The sequence below is a fragment of the Aulonocara sp. 'chitande type north' Nkhata Bay genome, linkage group LG13 (genome assembly GCF_057382095.1).
Source record: "Aulonocara sp. 'chitande type north' Nkhata Bay isolate Kocher_YH1m ecotype deep benthic linkage group LG13, A_spYH_male_GT1.1, whole genome shotgun sequence".
Classification (NCBI taxonomy): domain Eukaryota; kingdom Metazoa; phylum Chordata; class Actinopteri; order Cichliformes; family Cichlidae; genus Aulonocara; species Aulonocara sp. 'chitande type north' Nkhata Bay.
In genome coordinates, this window is record NC_141356.1 from 28532435 (window position 1) to 28556849 (window position 24415).

General features: G+C 39.2%; 1 protein-coding gene across 2 annotated transcripts; it reads right to left on the minus strand.

Annotated features, from left to right (window-relative positions):
* Positions 1–9197: 9197 nt before the first annotated feature.
* bmp5 (bone morphogenetic protein 5) lies at positions 9198–22600 on the minus strand. Of its 2 annotated transcripts, none has more exons than XM_086259734.1 (7): positions 21638–22600; positions 19092–19284; positions 15003–15151; positions 14443–14640; positions 10615–10691; positions 10379–10489; positions 9198–10246 (listed from the first exon to the last, which is right to left on the minus strand). In XM_086259734.1, the coding sequence occupies exons 1-7, from the start codon at positions 22128–22130 to the stop codon at positions 10097–10099; spliced, it is 1371 nt and encodes a 456-aa protein (XP_086115860.1). In that variant the 5' UTR covers positions 22131–22600; the 3' UTR covers positions 9198–10096. The 2 variants fall into 2 exon arrangements, with proteins under 2 accessions (XP_086115860.1, XP_086115858.1); XM_086259732.1 differs by having other exon boundaries at positions 19092–19299.
* Between the last annotated feature and the right edge of the window lie 1815 nt (positions 22601–24415).

A 24415-nucleotide genomic window follows, 5' to 3' on the forward strand; every position in this document is an offset into this window, starting at 1 on the left:
AGAGAAAACAGGCATTCTGAACCCAGATGTTAACAATAGAGGGGCTTAATGAAGTCCTCGCATTCAACCATCTCACCAAGCTGAACTGCCCTGTGATGAGAGACCTGTACCTCAATCTCCTAGGGGAGGAGGGCGACTCATGCGATCAGCCTTGGGAAAGACATTTTTTTGTAGCAGACCTAAAATTTGATGACTGTCAGTTGTCACCCTAAATGTTTTAATCTAAAGAGTGTATTGCCTCTAATGACTTTTAAAGGCTCCTCTTGGGTACAAAAATGAAATAAAAGCAGAGCAGCATTATTCTAAAGGTTTAAACTAAAACTAAATCTAAATCTGGTTTTGATTGCAGTGCATTTCTCCAAATTAGTATTTGTTAAATTATATTTGCCAACAGATAAACTTTAATTCATATTAATGGTGCTCGTGGTTTGTTGGGTTTGAAATTCTTTTCAGATGATTGTGAATCCGAAACTGCAGCTCATCTAAGTCTGTACTTGACGTCTGTTTTGAGGGGAATGATTGGACTCCTGAGGGGGAAAAAGGCCTTTTTAGTGTATCATTTTGATAACTGCATCAACCGCTTAAACCGAACCAGCCTTTTCATATTTCAGCTTTCAAGGAAACTCAGCATCTATGGTTTATCTTCTTGACAAAAACCAGCTGGGGAAGGTCACTTTAAAGAACTGGCCTTGAGGGGTTTTCCCCATCTAAGGAATCAATATAATGCAGGTGAGTTTAAACACTATTACCAGAACACAGTTCATCCAACAAGGAAAACTGTATGTCCAGGCTTACGCATTTGACATTTAAATGGTATAAAACTAGAACAAATGATCAAAATTTAGTCTCAATGTTCACATATAATTTCAGTTTTTTAGATATGAGCTACTGAATTTCTCAAAATGTGAATTAGAGTCCACTATAATCAAATAGTGGATTGTTGTATAATGGCATCAATAAATCTGTGTGACTGCAAAATTCAAAAATGATTGATATCTGCTTTGTTCAGCAATTCAAACTAAAGTAGAATAAAGAAGCGAAAGAAATTGACAGTGCATTCGAATTAGCAGGTCACCAACACAGTGAAACAACTGCACAGCCTTAAGATGTCTTCTAAGAAGATTAAACTCTGTAAAGAAACATAGTCTCCAAGTTTGTGTAGATTAGGCAAACAGATATGCCCTGACAGGAAAGGGGATGTCTCTGTGCTAGTTTGTTAGCTTCTCCTGAGAACAATATATTTTGCACATGAGGATTCTGGAGACCAGGCAGAAGATGAATGCCTCAACATATTAAATAAAATTCAAACATTGTCACACCATGTTTATGAACTTGGAAACAAATTCCATTAAAAAAAGAACAAGACTAGACTCTGTTGCTCTCTCTCTTCCTCCCTCTCTCTGTATCTCTCTCTCTCTCTCTCTCTCTCTCTTTACAGAGGTAGAAACAGATGTGAAAAACAGTACTTTATGGAGTACAGGTTTCGGCATGGCATGAAAGAAGTTTTAAACTCTTAGATACACACTCAAAACAAAGTGGAAGGGGAAAAAAACAGGAACCAGAACAAATCAATTTTCATCCTCCATCCGTCTTCAATTTCTACATCATGAATGTAACTGAACTGTAACAACAAGAGAGTTCTGGTGCTGAGCGAATAGCACATCATCATCACCATGGAAGTAATAATAATGACATGGTCTTTCATATACAGAGAAGATGAAAAGGTTTGTTGGATATACACCCCCAGACCACTTGATGCATATAACTGAAACAGAATCATGCATTACATATGCTGCACAGAAAAGCAAAGAAGAATGTACATTTATATATGTGTGTGTGTGTGTGTGTGTGTGTGTGTGTGTGTGTGTGTGTGTGTGTGTGTGTGTGTGTGTGTGTGTGTGTGTGTGTAGAAAGAGAGAGAGAGAGAGAGAGAGATACATAAGCGTGTGTGTGTGTGTATTTATGCTCTTATGTTACCCTATTCAATTTTCAGTTTATTCAAATTTGTACCACAAAAAACCACAAACATTTTTTTAAAGAAATAAAATGTGAGGTCTTTATAAAAATAGCAGCGTGTCCTACAGTTTTTTCTGGAAGGCCGACCACTCTTAGCCAACTTTCCACAGCTCCCCTTTGAGACAGCATGTGTGTTAAAGATTATCCTCACAGTAATCACACCACTGAGCACCCTATGGTTTTTACTCACAAAAGCCTCTGACTGATGTTTTGGGTATGAGTCCACACATTATCATAAAGGCTGAGCATCATTTGTAGTGCACATGCAGTCTACTGGAAGGCTGTGGGAGTTGTCTTTTTCATAATAAAGATCACTTTTCTATATTTATTAGTGAGTGCAAGTGTGAAATGTTAATTGGGGCGATCGGGGCTCAAGAGTTAGTAGTTTGTCCTATAATCGGAAGGTTGTCGGTTCAAGCCCCGGCTGCGACAGTCTCGGTCGTTGCATCCTTGATACTTCACCCATTGCCTACTGGTGGTGGTCAGAGGGCCCGGTGGCGCCAGTGTCCAGCAGCCTCGCCTCTGTCAGTCCGCCCCAGATCAGCTGTGGCTACAATGTAGCTTGCCATCACCAGTGTGTGAATGGGTAGATGACTGAATGTAGTGTAAAGTGCTTTGGGGTCCTTAGGGACTAAGTAAAGCGCTATACAAATACAGGCCATTTACCAATCCACACTGTTTAAAGGAGCAATAAAATCAGATCATTCATTCTTCACAAAGCCACTCCTTAAAATCGCTTTGTTACAAATGAATTTAAGAGGATGTTTCTAAGCAGCTGGATATTTATTGTGCAGATTTTTATATTGCACCACAGAGGACTTCATGGCTGGATTACGGCTCCACCTGGATCATAAAGTGTAGAGATTTCCTTCAGTGTATTCTTATCCTTGGTGGGAGAAACTGAATTTCACAGCATAAGTTACAACTGCCAGAATACACATGAGCTTGGTTTAAGTCATCGCTGTTGACATCTCTGTGTGCCTTCAGCTGTAAACTGATAACAGTAGTGTGTTTTACTAATTACTTTACTGGATGTGTGGGAAGATCGGGGTAGAAAACACCAACCAGGTAAACTCAAACTCATCGTAAGTCACACATGCCAAAATACAGTCGGCAGGCAAAAGCCCACAAAAATCCATGCAGGCAAACTGAAGAAAGAGGCAAAGAGTAAGAAAAATAACCAAGCATCCAGGAGATAAAGAGTCTAAGAGTTTGGACAGATAACCTAACAGCAGACGAACATGGGAGCTAAGAATCCTGGGCCAATTGCTCCAAAGAGGATGGGAAGACCCAGGTAAACACTCAGTTAGGTGGAGCAACTCAGCTCAGTCAGACCATGATGACGACTCTGGAGGACAGCCAGGAGGCTCAGTAAACAGGGGAGGCTACTTTTGAGGTTGGCCTAGTGGTAGGGTAGTCAGGCAAGACCAAGGTTGGAGGTGAGAAGAAGACTATCTGAAGGCCCAGCAGGAACACTACAGAGAGAATAGAACCTCTCAGAAGACTGGCGGTAAAGATGGAAGCTCTCTGGAGGTCTCTAAGGCTGGCGAGCCAGACATAGTACTTCAGGCAGGATGTGGAACAGAAAGCTTGGAACCAGTGCAGTCAGGCATCTGCCAGGTATCAGCAGAGAGGGCGGATGCTTCTTAGCTTGGATGTCAGCCTGAGGGTCCATCAGGAGGGATGACTCTGGAGCTGGCGGACTGACTGTCAGACTGACTTGGGAGCAGTCTCTGCACTCACCAGTTGCAAGATGTAGCACTCAAACTGAGCAACAGTGAAGAAGGCAGACTCTCTGGGACAGTTTGTGTTGGCTGTGGAAACAATCTGGGTTTAGCATGGGTTGATTCTGAGGCAGGATGTCATTGAAAGAAAAGGTTAACCAGGTCTCCACAATAAAGTAGACTCCTGAGTATGAGGTGGAAGAGCAGGAACTGGCTAGGGGTCAGCAGGCCCACTTCTAGGACCTGTGGTGCTGCGGTGAGTTCAGTGGCTGGGCCAGGTAAGGAGCTATGCTAATATGATGACCAATAGCCCTAAGTCTAGCCAACTCTGCTACAGGTAGAAAGCTAACTGACACAGGAGCTGGATGAAGATTTCCTGACAAGCTAGTGATCAGATGCAATGAGATAGACAAAGGACTAGCAGGTTGAAAGCTACCACACACGAACTGTTCCATATATTTACTCAAATGATTTCTTTTTTTTTGTACCAGTGAAAAAATTCTGCTATGAAGTTGGGCATTTTATGGACAAGAGTCCATGTGGGAATGACTCACTTTTGGAGCATGCTGCAAGTGACCACTTCAAGAGCTGCAGTTTTTGGCTAATCTGTATTGGCTTGATTTTTCTGAGCTAGAGGTTGCTGCTTGGTTCAAATGCAGGGAGTTGTTGCAAAACCATAAGTCAAGATTCATTACCTAAAATGTGACCCCCAAAAAGTATTTTAGGGCAAACAGAAATACAAAGAAAGGCTAAAGTATATAAAAACCATTTGGAAAAAACTGATGCAGGAAGCAAAGTAACAAAAAATGAATAAATTCAGAAAAAATAAAAGCTAACACTAGAGCCTTTTGAGGTACAGCAATTTGAAACCTCATTCATACAGTAAATCGCCATGATTATTACAGGACAGACACGGATTTGGATTCAGAGACAGGGAAATATCCTGTTCATCAGCTTTTGTTTATATGTTACATTATTTAAAATTCCACATGTTCTTTGACAAAAATAGTCCAACCCAAGCAACATGGAAAAAGAAGACAGCAGGCATGGTTAATCATAACATATAATGTTAGAAGCTATTTTTGTGCTAAGAAAAAAAACACAAAGGAATCTCTAAAGACTACCATGCTCTATGCATTTGCATGGAAAAAATCTGTTGTGCAAATGCTGCATGCAATAGAAAGAGAAAACGGCTCAATGTTCGATTAGCATTTAAAAACATGCAGTATGCAAAGTAAACTGGACATTTAAATTTTTAATTCTAGCCTATTTCTTGCATCCCATCAGGAAAGACCAATGCAGTTTTAAAACATGCTAATAAGACTGAAAGGAGAACATTTTAAAAATATAGAAAGAGTTGAAATGCACAGGTGCCAACTATAATATTAATTGGAGTTGACAGCTGAGTTCACAAACAGTCTGCTGTAAATTAGAGAACCTGAGAGCCCCTCTTCTCTTACTCTCAAAGATTATGCGCATAAGGGAATAACAAGCAAACATAATAGTGTTTCTGCACTGCCCCTTGTGAGGACACATTCCTCGATGGTCCTACTGCAGCCTTGTCATACCAAACAATGTGTAAAAATGTGACCCATATGGTCTCCTTTTCAAGAGGGTCTGATTGAGCTATATGGAAGCCATAGCCCACCCACAGAATACAAATAAGGAGAACCACATGTGGGGAGATGAATTAGGTAAACTACACAACATTTTTATTAGATACAATTTCACTTGCCTTGTGGATGGACTGCAAGGTGACACTTTCAAAATAAACTCTGAGCCACAGAAAGAAAAAGATCTCTGGTTGACACAGTGTAAATCAATAAAACATGGAATTACTAAACTAAATGAACAACGGCTATTATTTTGCACAGCTATATTAGACTGAACAAAATGTGATCAAGCCAAGCTTTGTTTCAGTCATCGAAACTGCCTGCAGCCCACAGCAGCAGTAATTGATCACATCAATGATAGTCAAAGTCAAAAATGTTCAGGTTAATTGTGTGGAAGTGTGCATTTGCAGTGTACCCAGCATATTAATCTCCACTAAGGCGGCGAATAAATGTTTAGTTTCACAGTTTGTGAGTATATTTGTGAACAGTTCCAATTCCAATTCATGAACAACTGGTTACATGTGCTTTTTATTTCAAACAGTCTGATTTGCATCACTTGTTTAGAAAATTGATAACTCATAATACTTCAGATGCACTTTAAAATAAACTGGAACAAACTATTGGAAATTAAATTAAATACTCAAAAGGGCCAGAAGCCTTAAGTTTAAAAAAACAAACAAAAAAAAACCCAGTGTTAAAATCATATGGTGGACTTTGTGTCATGTATGGCAAGGTACCAAGTTTTATCATACAGGGGTGAACAGATATAAATATGTGTTGTGTACAAAAGTCTTAACCCACCCCCCTTTTCTTCATATTTTTCTTGAAAAATGTGAAATAGGTGCAGCAATTTATTAAAACTTCTTCAAATTGACATGGAAATACATCATGTAAGGTTAAAACTCAAAACAAATAAGATTACTTTAGTTGCAGAGGCTTCGTGAAGGAAGCTCCTCTTTGGATCTTGGCTGCCTTTTGTTCTGTTCTCTGTCAAGATGACCACACTGCTTCAATAATGTTAAGGTCTTAGCTCTGGGGAGGCCAATCCATGTCTGGAAGCGTGTTTTTCTATCCACGTATGCTATGACAGTGTGTCTGTCATGCTAAAAAATAAAGCTTTTGCCAAGCGGACCCTTTAAATATGGTATTGTCAAAATGCCAAATTTGGATTAATCACTGCATAAGACTTCTTGCCACAGATTTTCAGTCCAGTTCTTGTGTAATTTAGCATAGCACTGCTTTTTCTCCCCTAAGAATGGGTTCTTGACAGCCACCATTACACTGAGACAAATTCTGATGATGCTTCAGCAAACAGTAGCTGGACCAAATTGAAGACTCAGATGCATCTTTAGGTCCTGTGTCAGGTCTTTTTTTCTTATTTCTTAAGAAAATGACTTTAAGATACTGCTCATCTGTTTATGCCCATCAAACTCTTATCTTTGGCACTTTTTGTAAATTAGATTACTTTTTCTAAGACAAAAAAATAGAAACAAATGATGTGTGTGACAGGCTGCTATTACAATTTAAAACTGGTTCTTTACTTTAAATTGTATGGTTGGCCCAACACTGGTTCATCGCTTCAGCTAGGTGACTTTTTATGCTAGAATGATTCATAGGTCAGGGTTAAGTGGCTTAACAAACAAAACATTCCCCTGAAAGTGGTGAAGTACAAGGACTGGACTGAACTGGCTGAGTGAGAAGGCAGCCAGTGGCCAAAGAAAAATTATGAAAGACTTGAACATTATAAGAAAGTCTGGCTCCTTAGAAGCAAAGTTTAAAGTAAGGAGGGATGGCATGATATTTTTACATTAGACAATACTTTGCTTTTTCTATCCATCCTCTTCTGCTTATCCTTATTAGGGTTGCAGGGGGCTGGAGCATATCCCAGCTTCTTTGCTTTTCCAGTATTTCTAAAATATTTCTTTTTGTGTAGTTTTACCCATTTAGAACCAGCTCCTCTTGACTATGGAAATTTTTTAGACGATGACTGATATGCTTCACTGCACTAAAAGGAATTACATTTTTAAAAAGGAAAAAAGACTGCAACGTTCTGCCTCTTTTAAAAAAAAATTAATCTGTGATTCTAATTTTGTCATCTCTAAGTGGCCACCTCTGTTTGTGGTCTGACAAGATTAATGGCACGTTATAGCAGATTTTTGTATTTGTTTTTCAGCATGGGTCAAAGCATTTCCTGTGGTGGTGGATTCGTTTACATTAAAATGACCTAAATCCTCAAGCACTTGTGACTTTTGGCCCAGTCAGGTAGGAGCTTCAAGATGATGTCTCCTTAATAAATATATCCTGTTTGCTGAATAAAAGAACATGTTCTTAACAGCTGCTGACATGGATACCTCTGTTTTCTTAATCAGGTAAAGAGGATAAACATGTTTGTGGTAGAAAAAAAATATCAGCACATGGAAACGCATCTCAACATTATGCAACTATGTTTATGTAAAGCCAACAGCATGTTGTGACATGTACTATAAACCGAGTGCACGATGCATGAATAATTCACAAGCAACCATTCAGGAAAGGTAAACTACCAGAGGTTGTGACCTTTTTCAGAAGTGGCCACTACAAGTGCGGATCTGATAAATGTCAAGGCACCTCTGACTCACTGCTGGCTGCTTTTGACCGCGGGGGTCTCGGAGGAAAAGGGGCCACTATATTAATCCGCCCCGAGTATGGCAATTGTTACCCTTTCATGTGGTCAAGAGGTTACTGTTGAGGAGGGTTGTGTCATTTTGGAGAACCTAAATAGAAGCTCATTCATAGCAGCTCCTGCATTACAGACAAGGAAGAAATGTAGCTGAATTGGAAAGAATCCATCATATTAAACAGTAGATGGGATTGTTAAGTGCTAGGAGTAATCATGCCAGGCAACAGGCCACAGGAATGCAAATCACCCCTCAAGCCAAGAGTTAAGTTAGCAGGTGGCCTCTTCTATTCACTGAATGTCAACACTCCTTTTCGATGGAGCCCACATAACATCTGGGCAGGCCAGCCACTGCTTTTAATTAAGTGAAATACAGTCACTCAATGTTCTGCCATGTCAGAAAAAATGTTATAAAACAGGGAGGGTGGAGGGGGAAAGTGCAACAGTACATATCCTGTGTTCAGTGAGGGTCAACACAGTTGTGCAAATAAATATTAATCCTTAACCTAATCCCTGCATTTCCAAGACCATTGAAGAGTTCTGCGTAACCATAGTACTTTTTTGGAAAAAGCACATTCCCTCGCACTTTTCGGGAAGTCCTGCTTATCCATGGATGAGTGCACCAACACTCACTCGGTTTTGTTCATGGTTTCCACTTTGTTTCCAAGGTTGAATCTTAGCTCGAAGCAGATGGGCAGTGACAAAATGTGAATTTACAGCATGCCGGTAAGTATATATGTATCAAGCATGTCACATAAATAATATGGTTGATGGGAACTTTCCACCATAATCTGGAAAATGTTGCTTTTCTCTGCTGTCATTCTCATGATAATCACTCTTTTGGGCTGGTATCGGAGGTCACAGCATTGCCTCGCTGGTAGCACTGTACTACTTAGCATTACCGCTCCCTAAGAGCATGTCATCAGGCTCTGTGGGTGTACTTCTAGTTTATATCATACTTGTCAAACATTGATAAATCTGAGACGGTAGTTTGGCAGCAGTGAGTAAAAGATCCACAGAATTCCAAACAGAAATACCTAAAAAACTAAAAAAAAAACAAATAAGAAACAATAAATAATGCATTTATTTCACCAGGGATTTTTTCTTTCTTCTTACAGATTTATAGTTGTGCGTGATAAATGAAGTAAGAAAAGCTGCGAAGTCAATAAAAGCCGAGCAAAGATAAGAGCTTTCAAGTGGTACATTTATTAAATACACAGCACTCTACGTTAAGATACACTACTTTCCAAACATGAGATCGAATATGTGCGGCGCAAAGATGTAACTATGACAAAGTCCAGAGAGAAATGAGAAACAGTGTTTATGTAAGAGATAAACATTGTTAAAAAAATAAGCGAACACTCAACATTATACGTGTTTCATTCCAGACTGACATATTCCCTTTCTGAGAACACCAGAGAAAAAAAACTGGCTTGGAAAAGGTGAAACAGTATCAACGCTGAAAGACGGTGACAGCTTGAAAACAGCTTTGGGCAGTTTGGTTTATATTAGAGAACGCTCAGTGTGTTATTTTAATCCTGTGATCCGATTTAATTTGAAATATTTCCAAGAGCCTGTTGAAGTTGAGACGTTAGTGTTAATAGCATAATATGGAGATCCCCCTTGTTAATAAAATGTGCTTGTGTTACAGTATCGCGGGACATTATTCTGTATGCGTCTGTCATGAACGATTACCGTTCTGAACTGGGAATGAACTCATTAAGAAATTAACATTGAAATACAGTGTTTATAGCGTTTGTAGCACACTATGTATAGGAAAAAAAAGGAGAAAAGAAAACAACAGAAGAGGAAGCGATCATAGTGACTCCAGTGAACAGTTTTCTCATAAAAGATATACAGTCCTAACCAATACAAAGTATATGCCAACGGACACAGAAGTTAAATGATAACTGTTGTAAAGTAAAATCTGTATTTTGTCCTAATCATTTAAATATCAAAATATTCAGTGCTATTTTTTTAAAAAGGAAAATAAATTAATAAAACTCTATATACATAATACTGAACATGACATCACACCTCCAGCAATTCCCATGCCAGACTGCATAAATTAAAATTGGCCTCGCCCGTTAATGGCACCCACAAGACCTAACTACCATATTTCTATATTTCTTCAGGATAACATTTGAGCTGTCATCAAAGTAAAGTACTGATATTGCATTGAGCTTGGTTGGGGCGCAGCATGGTTTTGGCACATTGTCAGGAAACATTAAGTGGACCTATAAATGAGAGCATAAAGTAGAGTTTAAAGAGGTGCAACAGCAGAGAGTTACAAATGGTAAGAACGTTATTAGCTTATAGCCAGACTTTACTGCAACACGCATGCGGGATACACTCTAAAGAATGCTTACCAGAGTTTGCACAATAGCATGATTTGTTGCATTCATGTGTGCGTTGAGTGGAAACGAGCACTCGCCATCACAGTAAAAAGCAGCATAGCCCTCCGGTGCAATGATCCAATCCTTTAGAAAAAGAAGACATTTAGTATACCTGATTGATTATCTCATAATTTGACTAAATGAGTCATTTTTGTGTGATTACCTAACAATTTTTTCATTGTAAGAGATGTCGAATATTTGTGTTTTACCTGCCAACCCAAGTCCCGAAAGCTGACATAAAGCTCGTGCTTCTTACAGGCTTGCTTCTGTTCACTGGTGTTATAATCTGAAAAATAATAGTACTTTTTTTATGACAAGAAATTGTTTTTTTAACTTACTACAACATGCTATTATGAATGTATTGCTTTTGGAGTTAACGGATGTTTCAGAGAATTATTAATACACCCAACATTTAAAGTTGAAGTAAAATTCCTTTCATTTATAATGGTAATTGGTGGATAATAAGCATTAATCAATGTGCTGGATTATTTATCGAAATGACAAATATCATGTGTAGCCACTTATAAACAAATTTGTTTCCAAAGTAAGAAATCAAGAAAATACTTTGAGAAGAAGAACAAAGAACAGCAGAACTATGATTGAGACTGTGTCAGCTCCCAAAAAGACAAATAACAAACTAAAAACCAGCAACAAACAACTTAAACATAAACAATTACAAAGAAAGAACAATACAGTATCCACATCTGAACCAAAGAGTAAAACAGTGAAATGTGGATTATTAAATATTAGGTCTCTCTCCTCCAAGTCTCTGTTAGTACATGACTTAATAATTGATCAACAAACTGATTTACTCTGCCTTACAGAAACCTGGTTGCAGCAGGATGATTCTGTTAGTTTAAATGAATCAACACCCCCGAGTCATTCTAACTACCAGAAACCTCGAAGCACAGGCCGAGGGGGCGGTGTGGCAGCAATTTTTCACACCAGCCTATTAATTAATGAAAGACCAAGACAGACTTTTAATTCATTTGAAAGCCTGATGCTTAACATTGTCCACCCCAGCTGTGAAACTCAGAAACCAGTCTTACTTGTTATCATCTATTGTCCACCTGGGCCTTACACAGAGTTTCTGTCTGATTTCTCAGACTTTATATCTAATTTAGTTCTGAGCTCAGATAAAATAATTATTGTGGGTGATTTTAACATCCATGTAGATGCTAAAAATGACAGCCTCAACATGGCATTTAATCTGTTATTAGACTGAATTGGTTTCTCTCAAAATGTAAAAGAACCCACCCACCACTTTAATCACACTCTAGATCTTGTTTTAACATATGGCATAGAAACTGAACATTTAACAGTATTTTCTGAAAACCGTCCTGTCTGATCATTTCCTGATAACATTTACATTTACAATAATTGATTACACAGTGGTGGAGAGTAGACTTTATCAAAGTAGATGTCTTTCTGAAAGCGCTGTAACTAAGTTTAAGAATATAATCCACCCACTGTTATCATCTTCAATGCCCTGTACCAACATAGAGCAGAGCAGCTATCTGAACGCTACCCCAACAGAGGTCGATTATCTTGTTAATAATTTCACCTCCTCACTACGTATGACTCTGGATACTGTAGCTCGCTCCAGTGAAAACTAAGGTCTCTAATCAGAAGTACCTGACTCTGTGGTATAATTCTCAAACACGTACCCTAAAGCAGATGACTCGTAATCTGGAGAGGAAATGGCGTGTCACAAATTTAGAGGATCATCATTTAGCCTGGAGAAATAGTTTGCTGCTTTATAAGAAAGTCCCCCGCAAAGCCAGAACATCTTACTATTCATCACTGATTGAAGAAAATAAAAACAACCCCAGGTTTCTCTTCAGCACTGTAGCCAGGCTGACAAAAAGTCAGAGCTCTTTTGAGCCAACAATCCCTTTAACGTTAACTAGTAATGACTTCATGAACTTCTTCACAAGTAAAATTTTTAGAGAAAAAATTACCAATAATCATCCCACAGATGTAATATTATCTACAGCTACTCTTAGTACCATTGATGTTAAGTTAGACTCTTTTTCTCTAATTGATCTTTCTAAGTTAACTTCAATAATTACTTCCTCCAAACCATCAACGTGTCTTTTAGACCCCATTCCTACAAAACTGCTCAAAGAAGTCCTGCAATTAATTAATTCTTCGATCTTAAATATGATCAACCTATCTCTAATAATCGGCTATGTACCACAGGCCTTCAAGCTGGCTGTAGTTAAACCTTTACTCAAAAAGCATCTCTAGACCCAGCAGTCTTAGCTAATTATAGGCCAATCTCCAACCTTCCTTTCATATCAAAAATCCTTGAAAGAGTAGTTGTCAAACAACTAACAGATCATCTGCAGAGGAATGGTTTATTTGAAGAGTTTCAGTCAGGTTTCAGAGGTCATCACAGCACAGAAACAGCTTTAGTGAAGGTTACAAATGATCTTCTTATGGCCTCTGACAGTGGACTCATCTCTGTGCTTGTCCTGCTAGACCTTAGTGCAGCGTTCGATACTGTCGACCATAATATCCTATTAGAGCGATTAGAACATGCTGTAGGTATTACAGGTACTGTGCTGCAGTGGTTTGTATCATATCTATCTAATAGACTCCAGTTTGTTCATGTAAATGGAGAGTCCTCTTCACACACTGAGGTTAATTATGGAGTTCCACAGGGTTCAGTGCTCGGACCAATTCTGTTTACATTATACATGCTTCCCTTAGGCAGTATCATTAGAAGACATAGCATACATTTTCACTGCTATGCAGATGACACCCAGCTCTATCTGTCCATGAAGCCAGATAACACACACCAATTAGTTAAACTGCAGGAATGTTTTAAAGACATAAAGACCTGGATGGCCGCTAACTTTCTGCTTCTTAATTCAGATAAAACTGAGGTTATTGTACTCGGCCCTGAAAAGCCTAGAAATATGGTATCTAACCAGATTCTTACTCTGGATGGCATTACCTTGGCCTCCAGTAACGCTGTGAGGAACCTTGGAGTCATTTTTGACCAGGATATGTCCTTCAATGCACATATTAAACAAATATGTAAGACTGCTTTCTTCCATTTGTGCAACATCTCTAAAATTAGAAATATCCTGTCTCAGAGTGACGCTGAAAAACTAGTTCATGCATTTATTACTTCCAGGCTGGACTACTGTAATTCATTATTATCAGGATGTCCAAAAAACTCACTGAAAAGCCTTCAGCTAATCCAAAATGCTGCAGCAAGAGTCCTGACAGGGACTAGAAAGAGAGAGCATATTTCTCCTGTTTTGGCTTCCCTTCATTGGCTTCCTGTTAAATCCAGAATTGAATTCAAAATCCTGCTCCTCACATACAAGGTCTTAAATAATCAGGCCCCATCTTATCTTTATGACCTTGTAGTACCATATCACCCTATTAGAGCACTTCGCTCTCGCTCTGCAGGCCTACTTGTTGTTCCTAGAGTATTTAAAAGTAGAATGGGAGGGAGAGCCTTCAGTTTTCAGGCTCCTCTTCTGTGGAACCAGCTTCCAGATTGGATTCGGGAGACAGACACTATCTCTACTTTTAAGATTAGGCTTAAAACTTTCCTTTTTGCTAAAGCATATAGTTAGGGCTGGACCAGGTGACCCTGAATCCTCCCTTAGTTATGCTGCAATAGACGTAGGCTGCCGGGGGATTCCCATGATGCATTGAGTTTTTCCTTTCCAGTCACCTTTCTCACTCACTATGTATTAACAGACCCCTCTGCATTGAATCATATCTGTTATTAACCTCTGTCTCTCTTCCACAGCATGTCTTTTATCCTGTCTTCCTTCTCTCACCCCAACCGGTCGCAGCAGATGGCCGCCCCTCCCTGAGCCTGGTTCTGCCGGAGGTTTCTTCCTGTTAAAAGGGAGTTTTTCCTTCCCACTGTCGCCAAAGTGCTTGCTCATAGGGGGTCATATGATTGTTGGGCTTTTCTCTGTATCTATGAAGCGCCTTGAGGCGACTTTTGTTGTGATTTGGCGCTATATAAATAAAATTGAATTGAATTGAATTTTAAGCCCACTTACCTCCAGTTTTTGGTGCCTTTGAGGATTGTTGTTGATTATTCAATTTATTGCGATTGTGGTTCTTTTTTTTCCCACCAGCAGCTCTGACTGAGCGAAGCAACACCCCGCTGGCCTTGAAGAAAGCAACCAGGAATGGCTGTTTGGACTGGGGCCCGTTCCTCCCGATGATTCCAGCAGATTTCATGTTTATACTTCGTCCTTTAAAAAAAATAAAAAGGTAAATAAAACTTTTAAAACAACATTTAATCTCAATGGGTAGTTTTAGAAATTTATGACTGCTTTCAGAGTAAGTACAAATACAAAAACCAGGTCAGCTCATCTTAATTTTTTTGATTTATGGCAATTAATTGGTGGGAATTGGTGATAAATAATCATAATCCAAACACTGCCAGACATTTGACCTGATGTCACATAAAACATTTTCGTAAAATCAAATGCAGACATTGTGGATTGTCTTGAAAGGTGAAGTTGACCTTTTAAAAGTCTAGGAGTTTAAAATAAATCTAAAGCGATTACAAGAGAAAAAAAAGTAATGGAAAGAAAAACTGAACTCCACTTGCCATCTACAGTTTCCACACAGAGTTGCAGGCCCAGGTTCTGCTGTGGATTCATCACCCAGTGGTTACTGGTAGCTGTTATGTCAAACACTAGCCAGCCTCCATCAGATGCCTGGACCTTTTTGGAGTCAAGTAAGAACGTCTCTGCATCTCTAAAAAGTCAATGAAAACAATGTCATGAACATCTGCACTAAATAAGCTACAGTTAAAATGAGCAAAAACAGCTGGTGCATATATCACTGGCTACTTTGTTAGGCACATCCATTCAGCTGCTTGTTAACACAACTGTCTAATCAGACATTCACGTGGCAGCAACTGAGAGAATTCAATCATGGTAAAGACAACCTGCTGAAATTCAAACCGATTCAGAATGGGGAAGAAAAGCGACTGAGATCAGAGAAGAATGGCCATAAACGCAAACGCAACTCAAATAACCATTTCTTAAAACCAAGCTAACCAAAAGAACTTGTCTGCGTGCACAAAAATTGGACAACAGAAAATTGTGAAAATATAAGTTAAGGTCAGAATTTGGCCTAAACAACATGAAATAATGGATCCATCCCACCTAGTATCTGCAGCCTACCTGAATATTGTTGCTGACCATCCCTTTATGACCTCAATGTATCCAGCTTTCTGTCTATACTCCCTTTCCCCTTACCCTCCAACTGGTCATGACACTTTCTTCAGTTTCTTCCTATGAAAAAGGAGTTTTTTTATTCCCACTCTCACAAAGTGCTTGCTTATAGGAGATTGTCTGATTTTGCTGTAGGATATTTACCCTGGCATAAAGCACCCTGAGGTGACTGTCGATGTGATTTGGCACTAAACCTGAATTAAATTGAATTGAACCTAATTGAATTGAATCTTCTGATAGCTGCTTTCAACAGGATAAAGGACCATGTCACAGAGCTCAGACTGTTTAAAACTCGTTTCTTGAACATGACAATGAGTTCACTGTACTCAAATTGCCTTCAGAGACACCAGATCTTAATCCAACAGGGCACCTCTGGGATGCGATGGAATGAAAGATTGGCATCATAGATGTTCAGCTGACAAATCTGCATCACCCGTGTAATCATATCAATATGGACCAAAATGTCTGAGAAAATAAAGTGGCTGGTGAGTGCACATGTACTTGGCATTATTTTCTAGAACATGTAGTCTGAATCTTATCATGACTGAGTACTTTATTCCAAACTCTGTGGCAACGCTTCCCTCCCTCCTTTGGAAATCAAACATTTTCATTCTTTTCCCCCCCATATGTGTACTTGCAAAGATATATAATGACTTTAATTTGTGTGATTTCTTTTGGGTTGTTTTTTTTTCTTTCTCTTGTTTGTCTGATTTGTTATGTTTTTATGCTTTTCCTGATAATGAATAAAAACTTTGGTCTGTAAGAGTGTTAAACTCGTTACTGTGTGCTGGACCTGAAAAGAAAGCGGTGCTTTTGTTGGAAAAACCTTTCACTAGTAATAAATAGCAGAGTCGTAGGGCACAGGGTTTGCCAGTACTTCAGAACTTTCAGGAGCTATGAATCATGCATATCAGCTGTTTTTCTTTTGCTGTTTTTTAACATAAGCTTGACATAAGGCCTCAATCAACTCAAAGTTGAAAAAAAAGCCCTACTTCCTAATTTGCATTGGATTCCTTTCAAGTTGCAGATCAGATAAAGCAGAGCCTGTTACGTTTTTGTGGTTGCCTGATGCTGGTCAGAGACAACCAAGATTTTCCGTCAGTCCTTCAGGAACCATTTATGTCTTTATTGCAGGTGTAATAAAAATCAAGCATAATCTTTATGCATGACATACTTCTAAACTTCCTTTTTGACTTTTGTAGCTTTTAGCTTATTTCCTGTGATAATTTAGCCTGAGTAGGTATAGGTTTGTAGCTGTATCCAAGAGTGCAAATGTTTATCCTACATTTTAATCTGGGGTCACTAGAGAATGTGACTGAACACCAAAGCTGAGTGGTAACTGTTCAGACTGCTCTGTGTTTAACAAACTATGTTCACAAGTCAATATTTTCCATTAGGAATTCATGTTCAGCAGTAAAGTTCAGTACCAGAGCAGGTGTGACTCTGAGATAGGTGTGCAGTTGTCTGAAACTACAAGTACTCTGACTTTAAGTATACATTTGACAACCTGTATGGATACGAAGTAGAGCATTTTCACATAGTTGCTTTTGTTTCTGTGTTTCATTAACTCAGTGAAGACACTAGCAAGTAAACATAAACCCTGCAAGTTTAAAATAGCAAAATAAGTTGTGCTGTTATAAATTTTAAAAAACAGCTTAAAGTTCAAAGAACTTATTAGTCCTCAAATACATACATAAAGTGTATTCTGGTTACAGACTCCACAGACTTCCCCAATACCAGCATCTTATATACAGTGTTATTCTCATGCACTATTTAACACATTATCTCTATCACTGGCCATTGCTTTTACTGAACTTTTATTATTTTAAGTAAATGGCAGAACATGTGGACAGGAAACATTTTTTTTAGTGGGATTTGATTTTCTAAGCTTTATATTGTCAGTCTCTTAAACCCCTAAAATACCCTAACAAAATGGTTTTAAATTTGCTACAGAGACCACAACCTGTTCAATCTGTGCTAAACTGATTTTGTTGAATGGGCCAAATGAGAACCACTGGCAATCATGAGTATTTATATAATCAGCATTTTGTAGAAACTTAGTAGAGGTTTGTGGCACAACTTCACCCGCTTCCAACGTACAAGGTGAAGAGGATATGGTTTAAAAGGGGGTCAGACCTCCAGCAACTTGTGTAGTATATAAAACAACATTAAGGGCACAGGCTGAAACTCGTCTGTGTCTATAAGCAGCATTCTGCCTAACGTGCTGGAGGCAAACACAAAAGAATCTGTATGGCTTTACAAATGAACCCTACTCATACTGTAACTGCATTTAAGCTTTTATGATGACAGAAAAATCCAGAAAACTGTTCTCTAAGATTTCAGTCACTGTGAAAGACTCGTACCTGTTTGTGAGCACTAATTCAAATACACTATTCTCCATGAAAGCATGTGTGAAAACATGAACTGAGCATTCTTCCCCTTTAAGATGGTAGAGTCCATTGACTTGGACCTTTTCAAAGCCCCGGAGGGCCATATCTTCCCTTCAATCACCCACACACATTTTTGGCAAGCAAATGTGGGCCCACTTTTAAGTGCACCCTTGTGTATTCAGCTATGTCTTGCTTTAAACTTCCGGAATATTGTTAAGACAGGCAGGTGGCGGGCATAACAGTGACCACGGGAGCACCCTAGGGAGCCTCCAACCCCCTCCCGATACGGGCCCTCGTGGTTTCATCTGGGACACAGCCAGCTTGGCAGGCAACACAAGACGAGTGATAACTGACGGACCTTCCAAGCTTCATAAGTGGCCAACTTGCTAATGGAGTTCTCTTTATCCGTGAACTATATTTGTAAGGCAGACATGGTGCGAATGAAGGAGAGCAGAGTTTGAGATGGGAGGATGTGCTTTGCAAGTGGAAAGTTTCAACCCCCGACAGACAATGGCCATTATGAAATAAGATACAAATCGAGATGCAAATAGTTTTAAATAGTTCTCACTTTTTGCAGTAGCGGCTACTTCATTCTGCTTTTTCACTACAAGGAAGAAGCTTCCAGCCTGTTTTACATTTCACTAAACCTTTAAATAACTGAGAACAAACTTAACATAGGTCCTTTGTCTTTGTTCTTTTTTTTTAAAAGACTGACTCACTTTATGACTCATTTTCCCCCTTGTTTATCTACAATAATTTTATGCCCATAAAATGAAGCAGTAAGTCCTTTAAACTGTAATCCAAGAAGTGCTGGGACATTTTTAGTTAAATGCAAGTAGCAGCATTAGTAAAAAGAACACTTTCATGAGTTTACTAAAGCAGCAAACACCAACTGGTTGAGGTAAAGCATTTTAGTTACACATTGCTGGACACTTTAAGCTATCGTTATGTAATAAAAATATCAGAAATTATTTAGAGATTACCCAGTTAAACAGTTCAGGACTACAGAGGTACAATCACATTTAATATGAACATTTAATACATAGTTGTGGTTGGTCTGGCACTTACTTGTTTTGATACTCTTTGATGACTTGATATATGGTCACCTTCAGGGTAATATTGTCGTAGCGGGCATGACTACGGTCCTTATAGATCCTAAACTCAGCTGCAGTCACTGCCTCCCCGTCCGGTATTTGAGTCAGATCAAAACGGAACTCCTTGTAGTGTCTTCGTTGGTGAGAAAAATCTTTATCTTTCTCCACTGGAAAAGAAAATACTTTATGACAAAGTTGATTTCTACCGGGAAGAAAAGTTGATGAAAAAAAAAATATATATATATATAAATGTATGAGTTCACCTCCTGAACTGCTTCTTAAGCTGTTTAAAGGAGAAAATATGCCAGCATCAATGCGCAGGAAAAAAGTGTAATTTATCACATCTTCTTTCACATTCAAGGTCCAATCCAAACATTTTGACTACCAACAAAAGCACTTTCCAGTTCATTAAATCAGTCAACTCAATACAGGTAGCAGTTCCCAGACAGGCCCTCTACTGTGTGCCTAACTGCATTCTCTGGCCATGATGAATGGGCTGTCAGTTAAGAAAAACAGGCTGATTTCAATTAAAGACACTTTCGTCTGCTCCTCAAGTAAGAAAAAGAGCAGACAGGATTCTTCAGCATCACATGAGTGTCTACTCTGACCTCTTTTCTGACCTCATTCTGACCTCTGCTAGGCTTCATAAAAAGTAGCTAACCCTTAAGCTTGAAAGTAAAATATTTCTAATATAACAGATAATATAAGATTACTTTTTAAGGCTCGTCTTTTTTTTTTTTTTAATCGGTGGATTTGTTTTATACCTATGTGGAGACAAGTGGAGGATATGCACAGCTTCTATTTTTTTTTCCTAAGGGGAAGCATCTGATTTTATATATATATATATATATACATATATATATATATGTCCTCAATTTCAGCATCAAAGAGCTCCAGTGTACCTACATTAGGGACATGCTGACAAAGTGACCTCGGCCATCTCTCACCTCCACCTGGTAGCAGAGTAAAGGCATGTGGCTGAGGTCAGCGGATGTTCTGACATCCACGGTGATATCATGCAGTGCATTTCCCTGATATTTTATCGAGAGGGAACGCCTGCCGTTACTTAGCACAAACAGGTCAGAGGTCAGCTCTGACTTTTACCCACTGAGCGCGTTCCATTATATTAGCCACGGGTGGTAATCTGAAACAGAAGTGTCACTGAGAACACAGAGCATTTACCTTTGAAATAGCAAAATATTAAATAAAAATGTAAGATATCAGTTTTATTCAGCTGGTTCTAACTGGGCTGTAATGAAATTATCAAATGACTGATGTTTTATTAATAAAAGCCCCCCTTTTTATGCTGTCTTGTGTGTTTGGATGTTTGAATAGCTGGCTTCTTATTGATACTAGCGTAAGCATATTAAACCGCATAAAATGCCACATAGACATTTTAAAACAGTTGAGGTCAGTAGCTATATGTGAGTGTACTGTAATAAAGACAGAGCCCCATTGAACACTCCACTGACAGTCTCCAGAATGAGAGCAGAGCCTTCAAGCCTGACAGTGTACATGCCCTGGTGTAGCGGTAAGTGGAAACAGATGGGCTGAGACCAAGGTGAGGGAATAATGTTACAAGCAAGTCTCCACAAATTCGCTTTGTATTTTGGAAAATACAATCCTTAAAGAATAAAATAGTGAAACTTTGTAGATGATATGTTACAGGGATTTGTTTTTAAATATTCAGTTCTGCAGGACTGTGTAATATTTTGATTAATATTGCGAATATTTTTAATGTCATGATGGAATAATAAATGGTACAAATAGCACAAATATTATGAAAGGGGCTTGTGGTTTCTCTTAGTGACAGAACCTCAGATATGAGTATCAGTCAGTATCACCCTCTTTTAACAACAGGAAATAATTTAGGCCAATTTTCTCAAGGTCAGACAGTCATCTGATAAGTCGCTGTGAACTGCTGGGTTAAGGGTCGCAGCTACCGAACAAACACAATCATTATACATAAAAGCGACTTCAGAAAAAAATAGAAAGCAGCACAAATTGATGGGTCAAAACGTTCAGCTCGATTGTGTTAAATACAAAATATTTAACAGGAGTCTGTAGCAACCCCTCGGTACTCTGAAAATGACTGATGTCTGACGACGAACTTTATTTTTTTACATTTAGATGCACAAATGTCTTTTCAAAAATTATAAATCTTGAATTTGCTCCTCGGCAAGTTTCGTATGAGAGCTTGCACAGGTTTCTCTAAAAAAATATTGTACGTGTGTCCGGTTATTTTCCAGAAATAAGTGGTAATATTTTTCATCCCAAAAAGCAGGCTCGTTCAGCTTATGTTGGTGTTTTAAGATTTGCCTTAATGTCATCTATAATAAGAGAAATAAAAAGTTTAAAATCCCTCACTTATCTCTGTCGAGGAAATAGAAATCTAGTGAAAGATGAATAAGTCAATTTCTTTCAGTGTCCGTGATAACCAAGAATCACCTGCACATAATCCCGATGTATATATTGATTTATAGCACGTGTGGATATTGATCCCGTTTTAATGACACTTACCCAAATTGACAAAACTCATAACCATGTCGGCGTCATTGAGAAAGTTGGTGTCTTGCGCTGTGGTGAGTGCGGGGCTGTGGCCTACGAGAGGGGCCGCTCGGTAAGGCTGTGCCACACGGGAGTAGCCGGCATGCTGGGGGTTGTAGTAACTTTTCCTAGAGTGCCCTTGAGCCTTGGCACTAAAGCTCTTCCCTGCGCTCTCCTGCACGCCCTCCTCCTCATCCACGGCCATGGCGTTGTACAGGTCTAGCATGAACAGCGGCGCGGAGGACGCCTGCTTCCCGGGAGAGAAGGGCCTGGGACGGTGAGGCAAGCCCAGGATGGAGAGGATCTCTCTCTGTATCTCCCTGCGCTCGTGATTGCGCAACCTCCTGTAAATAAAACTGGAGTGCACATGATTGTCACTTAAAACGCAATGCACGCACGACAGGAAACTCAAACAGCTCCACGCAAGTCCAAGTACGGCACGGTTCAAAGGTGTAAGCGCTGTCATCTTGACAAATCAGCTCACTTTGAGATGTGAAGATGAACTACATCGCACTCAGTGAAGGGAGAGAAAAAAGCGTAACAATTTATGCTATAGTTGTGCCAACACGGAATCATAGACTTTCCATATTAGCCAGAGGCACCACAACTTTCACGGTGGTAACTGAGGAGGCTTTTAGCAGTCTGCCCTTCTACAAATGAGGTATCAGCTTGCAGAAAAATCGCCGCTCCTCTCCTGTGTGCGAGCTTCCTCCAGCAGCAGTATTTACGCCTCCAGGGTCCATCCGAAGTCTCAGCCACACCAAGTATTTATGGAGCTGTGTGACCCCGTCCCTCACCTTACTCCTTTGTGATGAAAAAACGTGTAGGTACGCCCATAACGTCGGGGGATAACCTGGAGTTTCCAAGTGGATGAAATGTGTTGAACTGTGTCAAAATTAAGCAGAGAGAAGCACTCGACTCATGCCCCGGCGCGCATTTTTCTTTCCCCCCCTCTCTCTCTCACTTTTTTTCCTCCCCACTGAGAATGTGTATTGGGACTAGTTGCCCTTTGAGTCCACCCCACACTCCTCAGCTTTTGTTTTTGCATCCTCCTCTAGCGGCCGCAATAAAACTTCAGCCAGGTCCCATGATGAATGTGGCGACTCAGGAGTGTAAAAGGAGACACTTGAAATCCGAGAGGCCTTCCTAACGAGTGAAAGAATAATGACAGAGCCTTTTAATCACCTCAAGTTATTGAAGGCTTCATAAAAGAGGGTTTCAGCTGCATCCAACGCAAAACAACGAGGGTCATGTTTTTATCATGCATGGAGGATTCACAGGTATGGAAATATTAAATACACTAACAAACAAGGAGAATATAGTAAAGCCATAATTCAGGACGGGAGGAGATAAAGGCCTGCTGTAAACCACATACCGCACGTGGTTATATGCTTTAATTTAAAATTACATAATTTCACTCAACAGCAAGAATTAAACATGAGTATTTAAGTTTATTGCAGAAAGCTTCACCCTCATGGGACATTAAATAAACACAAGCGAAAGCCGCCATGCTGGGATAATTAAACATATAAACAGAGAGGGATTCACGTGTGATGAGTGGCTACTGTCCAAACAGGGTGGAAAGGAAGTCTTCTTAGAAAAATTCATACGCATACTAAGATGTTGCCACATAGCGCCATCTAGCGTAAAAACCGAACATTTAGTCATTTCTGAAGTTTCCCTGCCAGCCACAGAGCGTTTTAGCTGAAGCTGCGCTCATCCAAGTTTCCTAAAGCAGTGTCCTAATTCGACGAGCCATGCGATGATCTCTCTCCTCTTTTTTCTTCCAAACCCATCACCGTACTTAATCCCCTTTTGATGCTTCACTTTGAGTGGAAACTCCCAAGTGCAAACCACACCCACGATTCCATGTGAAAGATGAGATCAGTGATGTGATAGGAGAGCAGAAATAAACGCGTAAAGTTCAGAGACAGGACAGCAAAAGCCAAACAAAGTTCACAAATCCTTTAAAAGATTTTTTTTAATTCTAGTTTTTAAAAAAGAAAATAAAAATGGCAAAAGTCATACCTTCACACCAAATAATAACATTACAAAAGATGTTTAAGAGAGGTCACTGCTGAAATGTGATGCGCCTCTCTTATAAATAAAAAAAAAAACCTGCTACAGTAATGAAAGGTAAGCTGGGGGAACATAAATGGATTAAAATGTGAAACTAAAGTGTTGGTGTGTTCATAGGTGGCACATTTTTTATATATATATATATTTTACATCCTAAATATAGAACAAATAAGACACGGCAATGAATGGAGAAGTATTGCAGTAGGAGGGTAACCGGGGTGATGTGTTTTGTAAAAAGTTTTCACGCACAAAAGTCAGAATGCTTTATGAATTCGAGCTTCCAGGAGTGAGTACTCAGCGAGAGGCAATCAAAGTCACAGTTTTGCGCAGAAACTTGTTAATTTCTGTGATAATTCATCACGAATCAATTCACAAATCATCATTGTTTTTTCATGTGTGTGTTTGAGTGTTGATTTTTGTTGTTCTGTTTTTTAGTGGAACATGTGGCACCTGCCCTATGTGCAGTAAAATCTTATAACGAAACATGCAGTGAAGGAACACAAGGGGGCAATATAAGAAAGTGTACCAGCCACAGGGACTTACAGTACAAACTTCAAGATTATTAGGAGTCAAATATGTCAGCCAACTGCAGTCAAACGCTTTAGTAACGCCATATTAAGATGTGACCAAACAATCACCATTCATTTAGAATTCACAAACAATTTGCACATG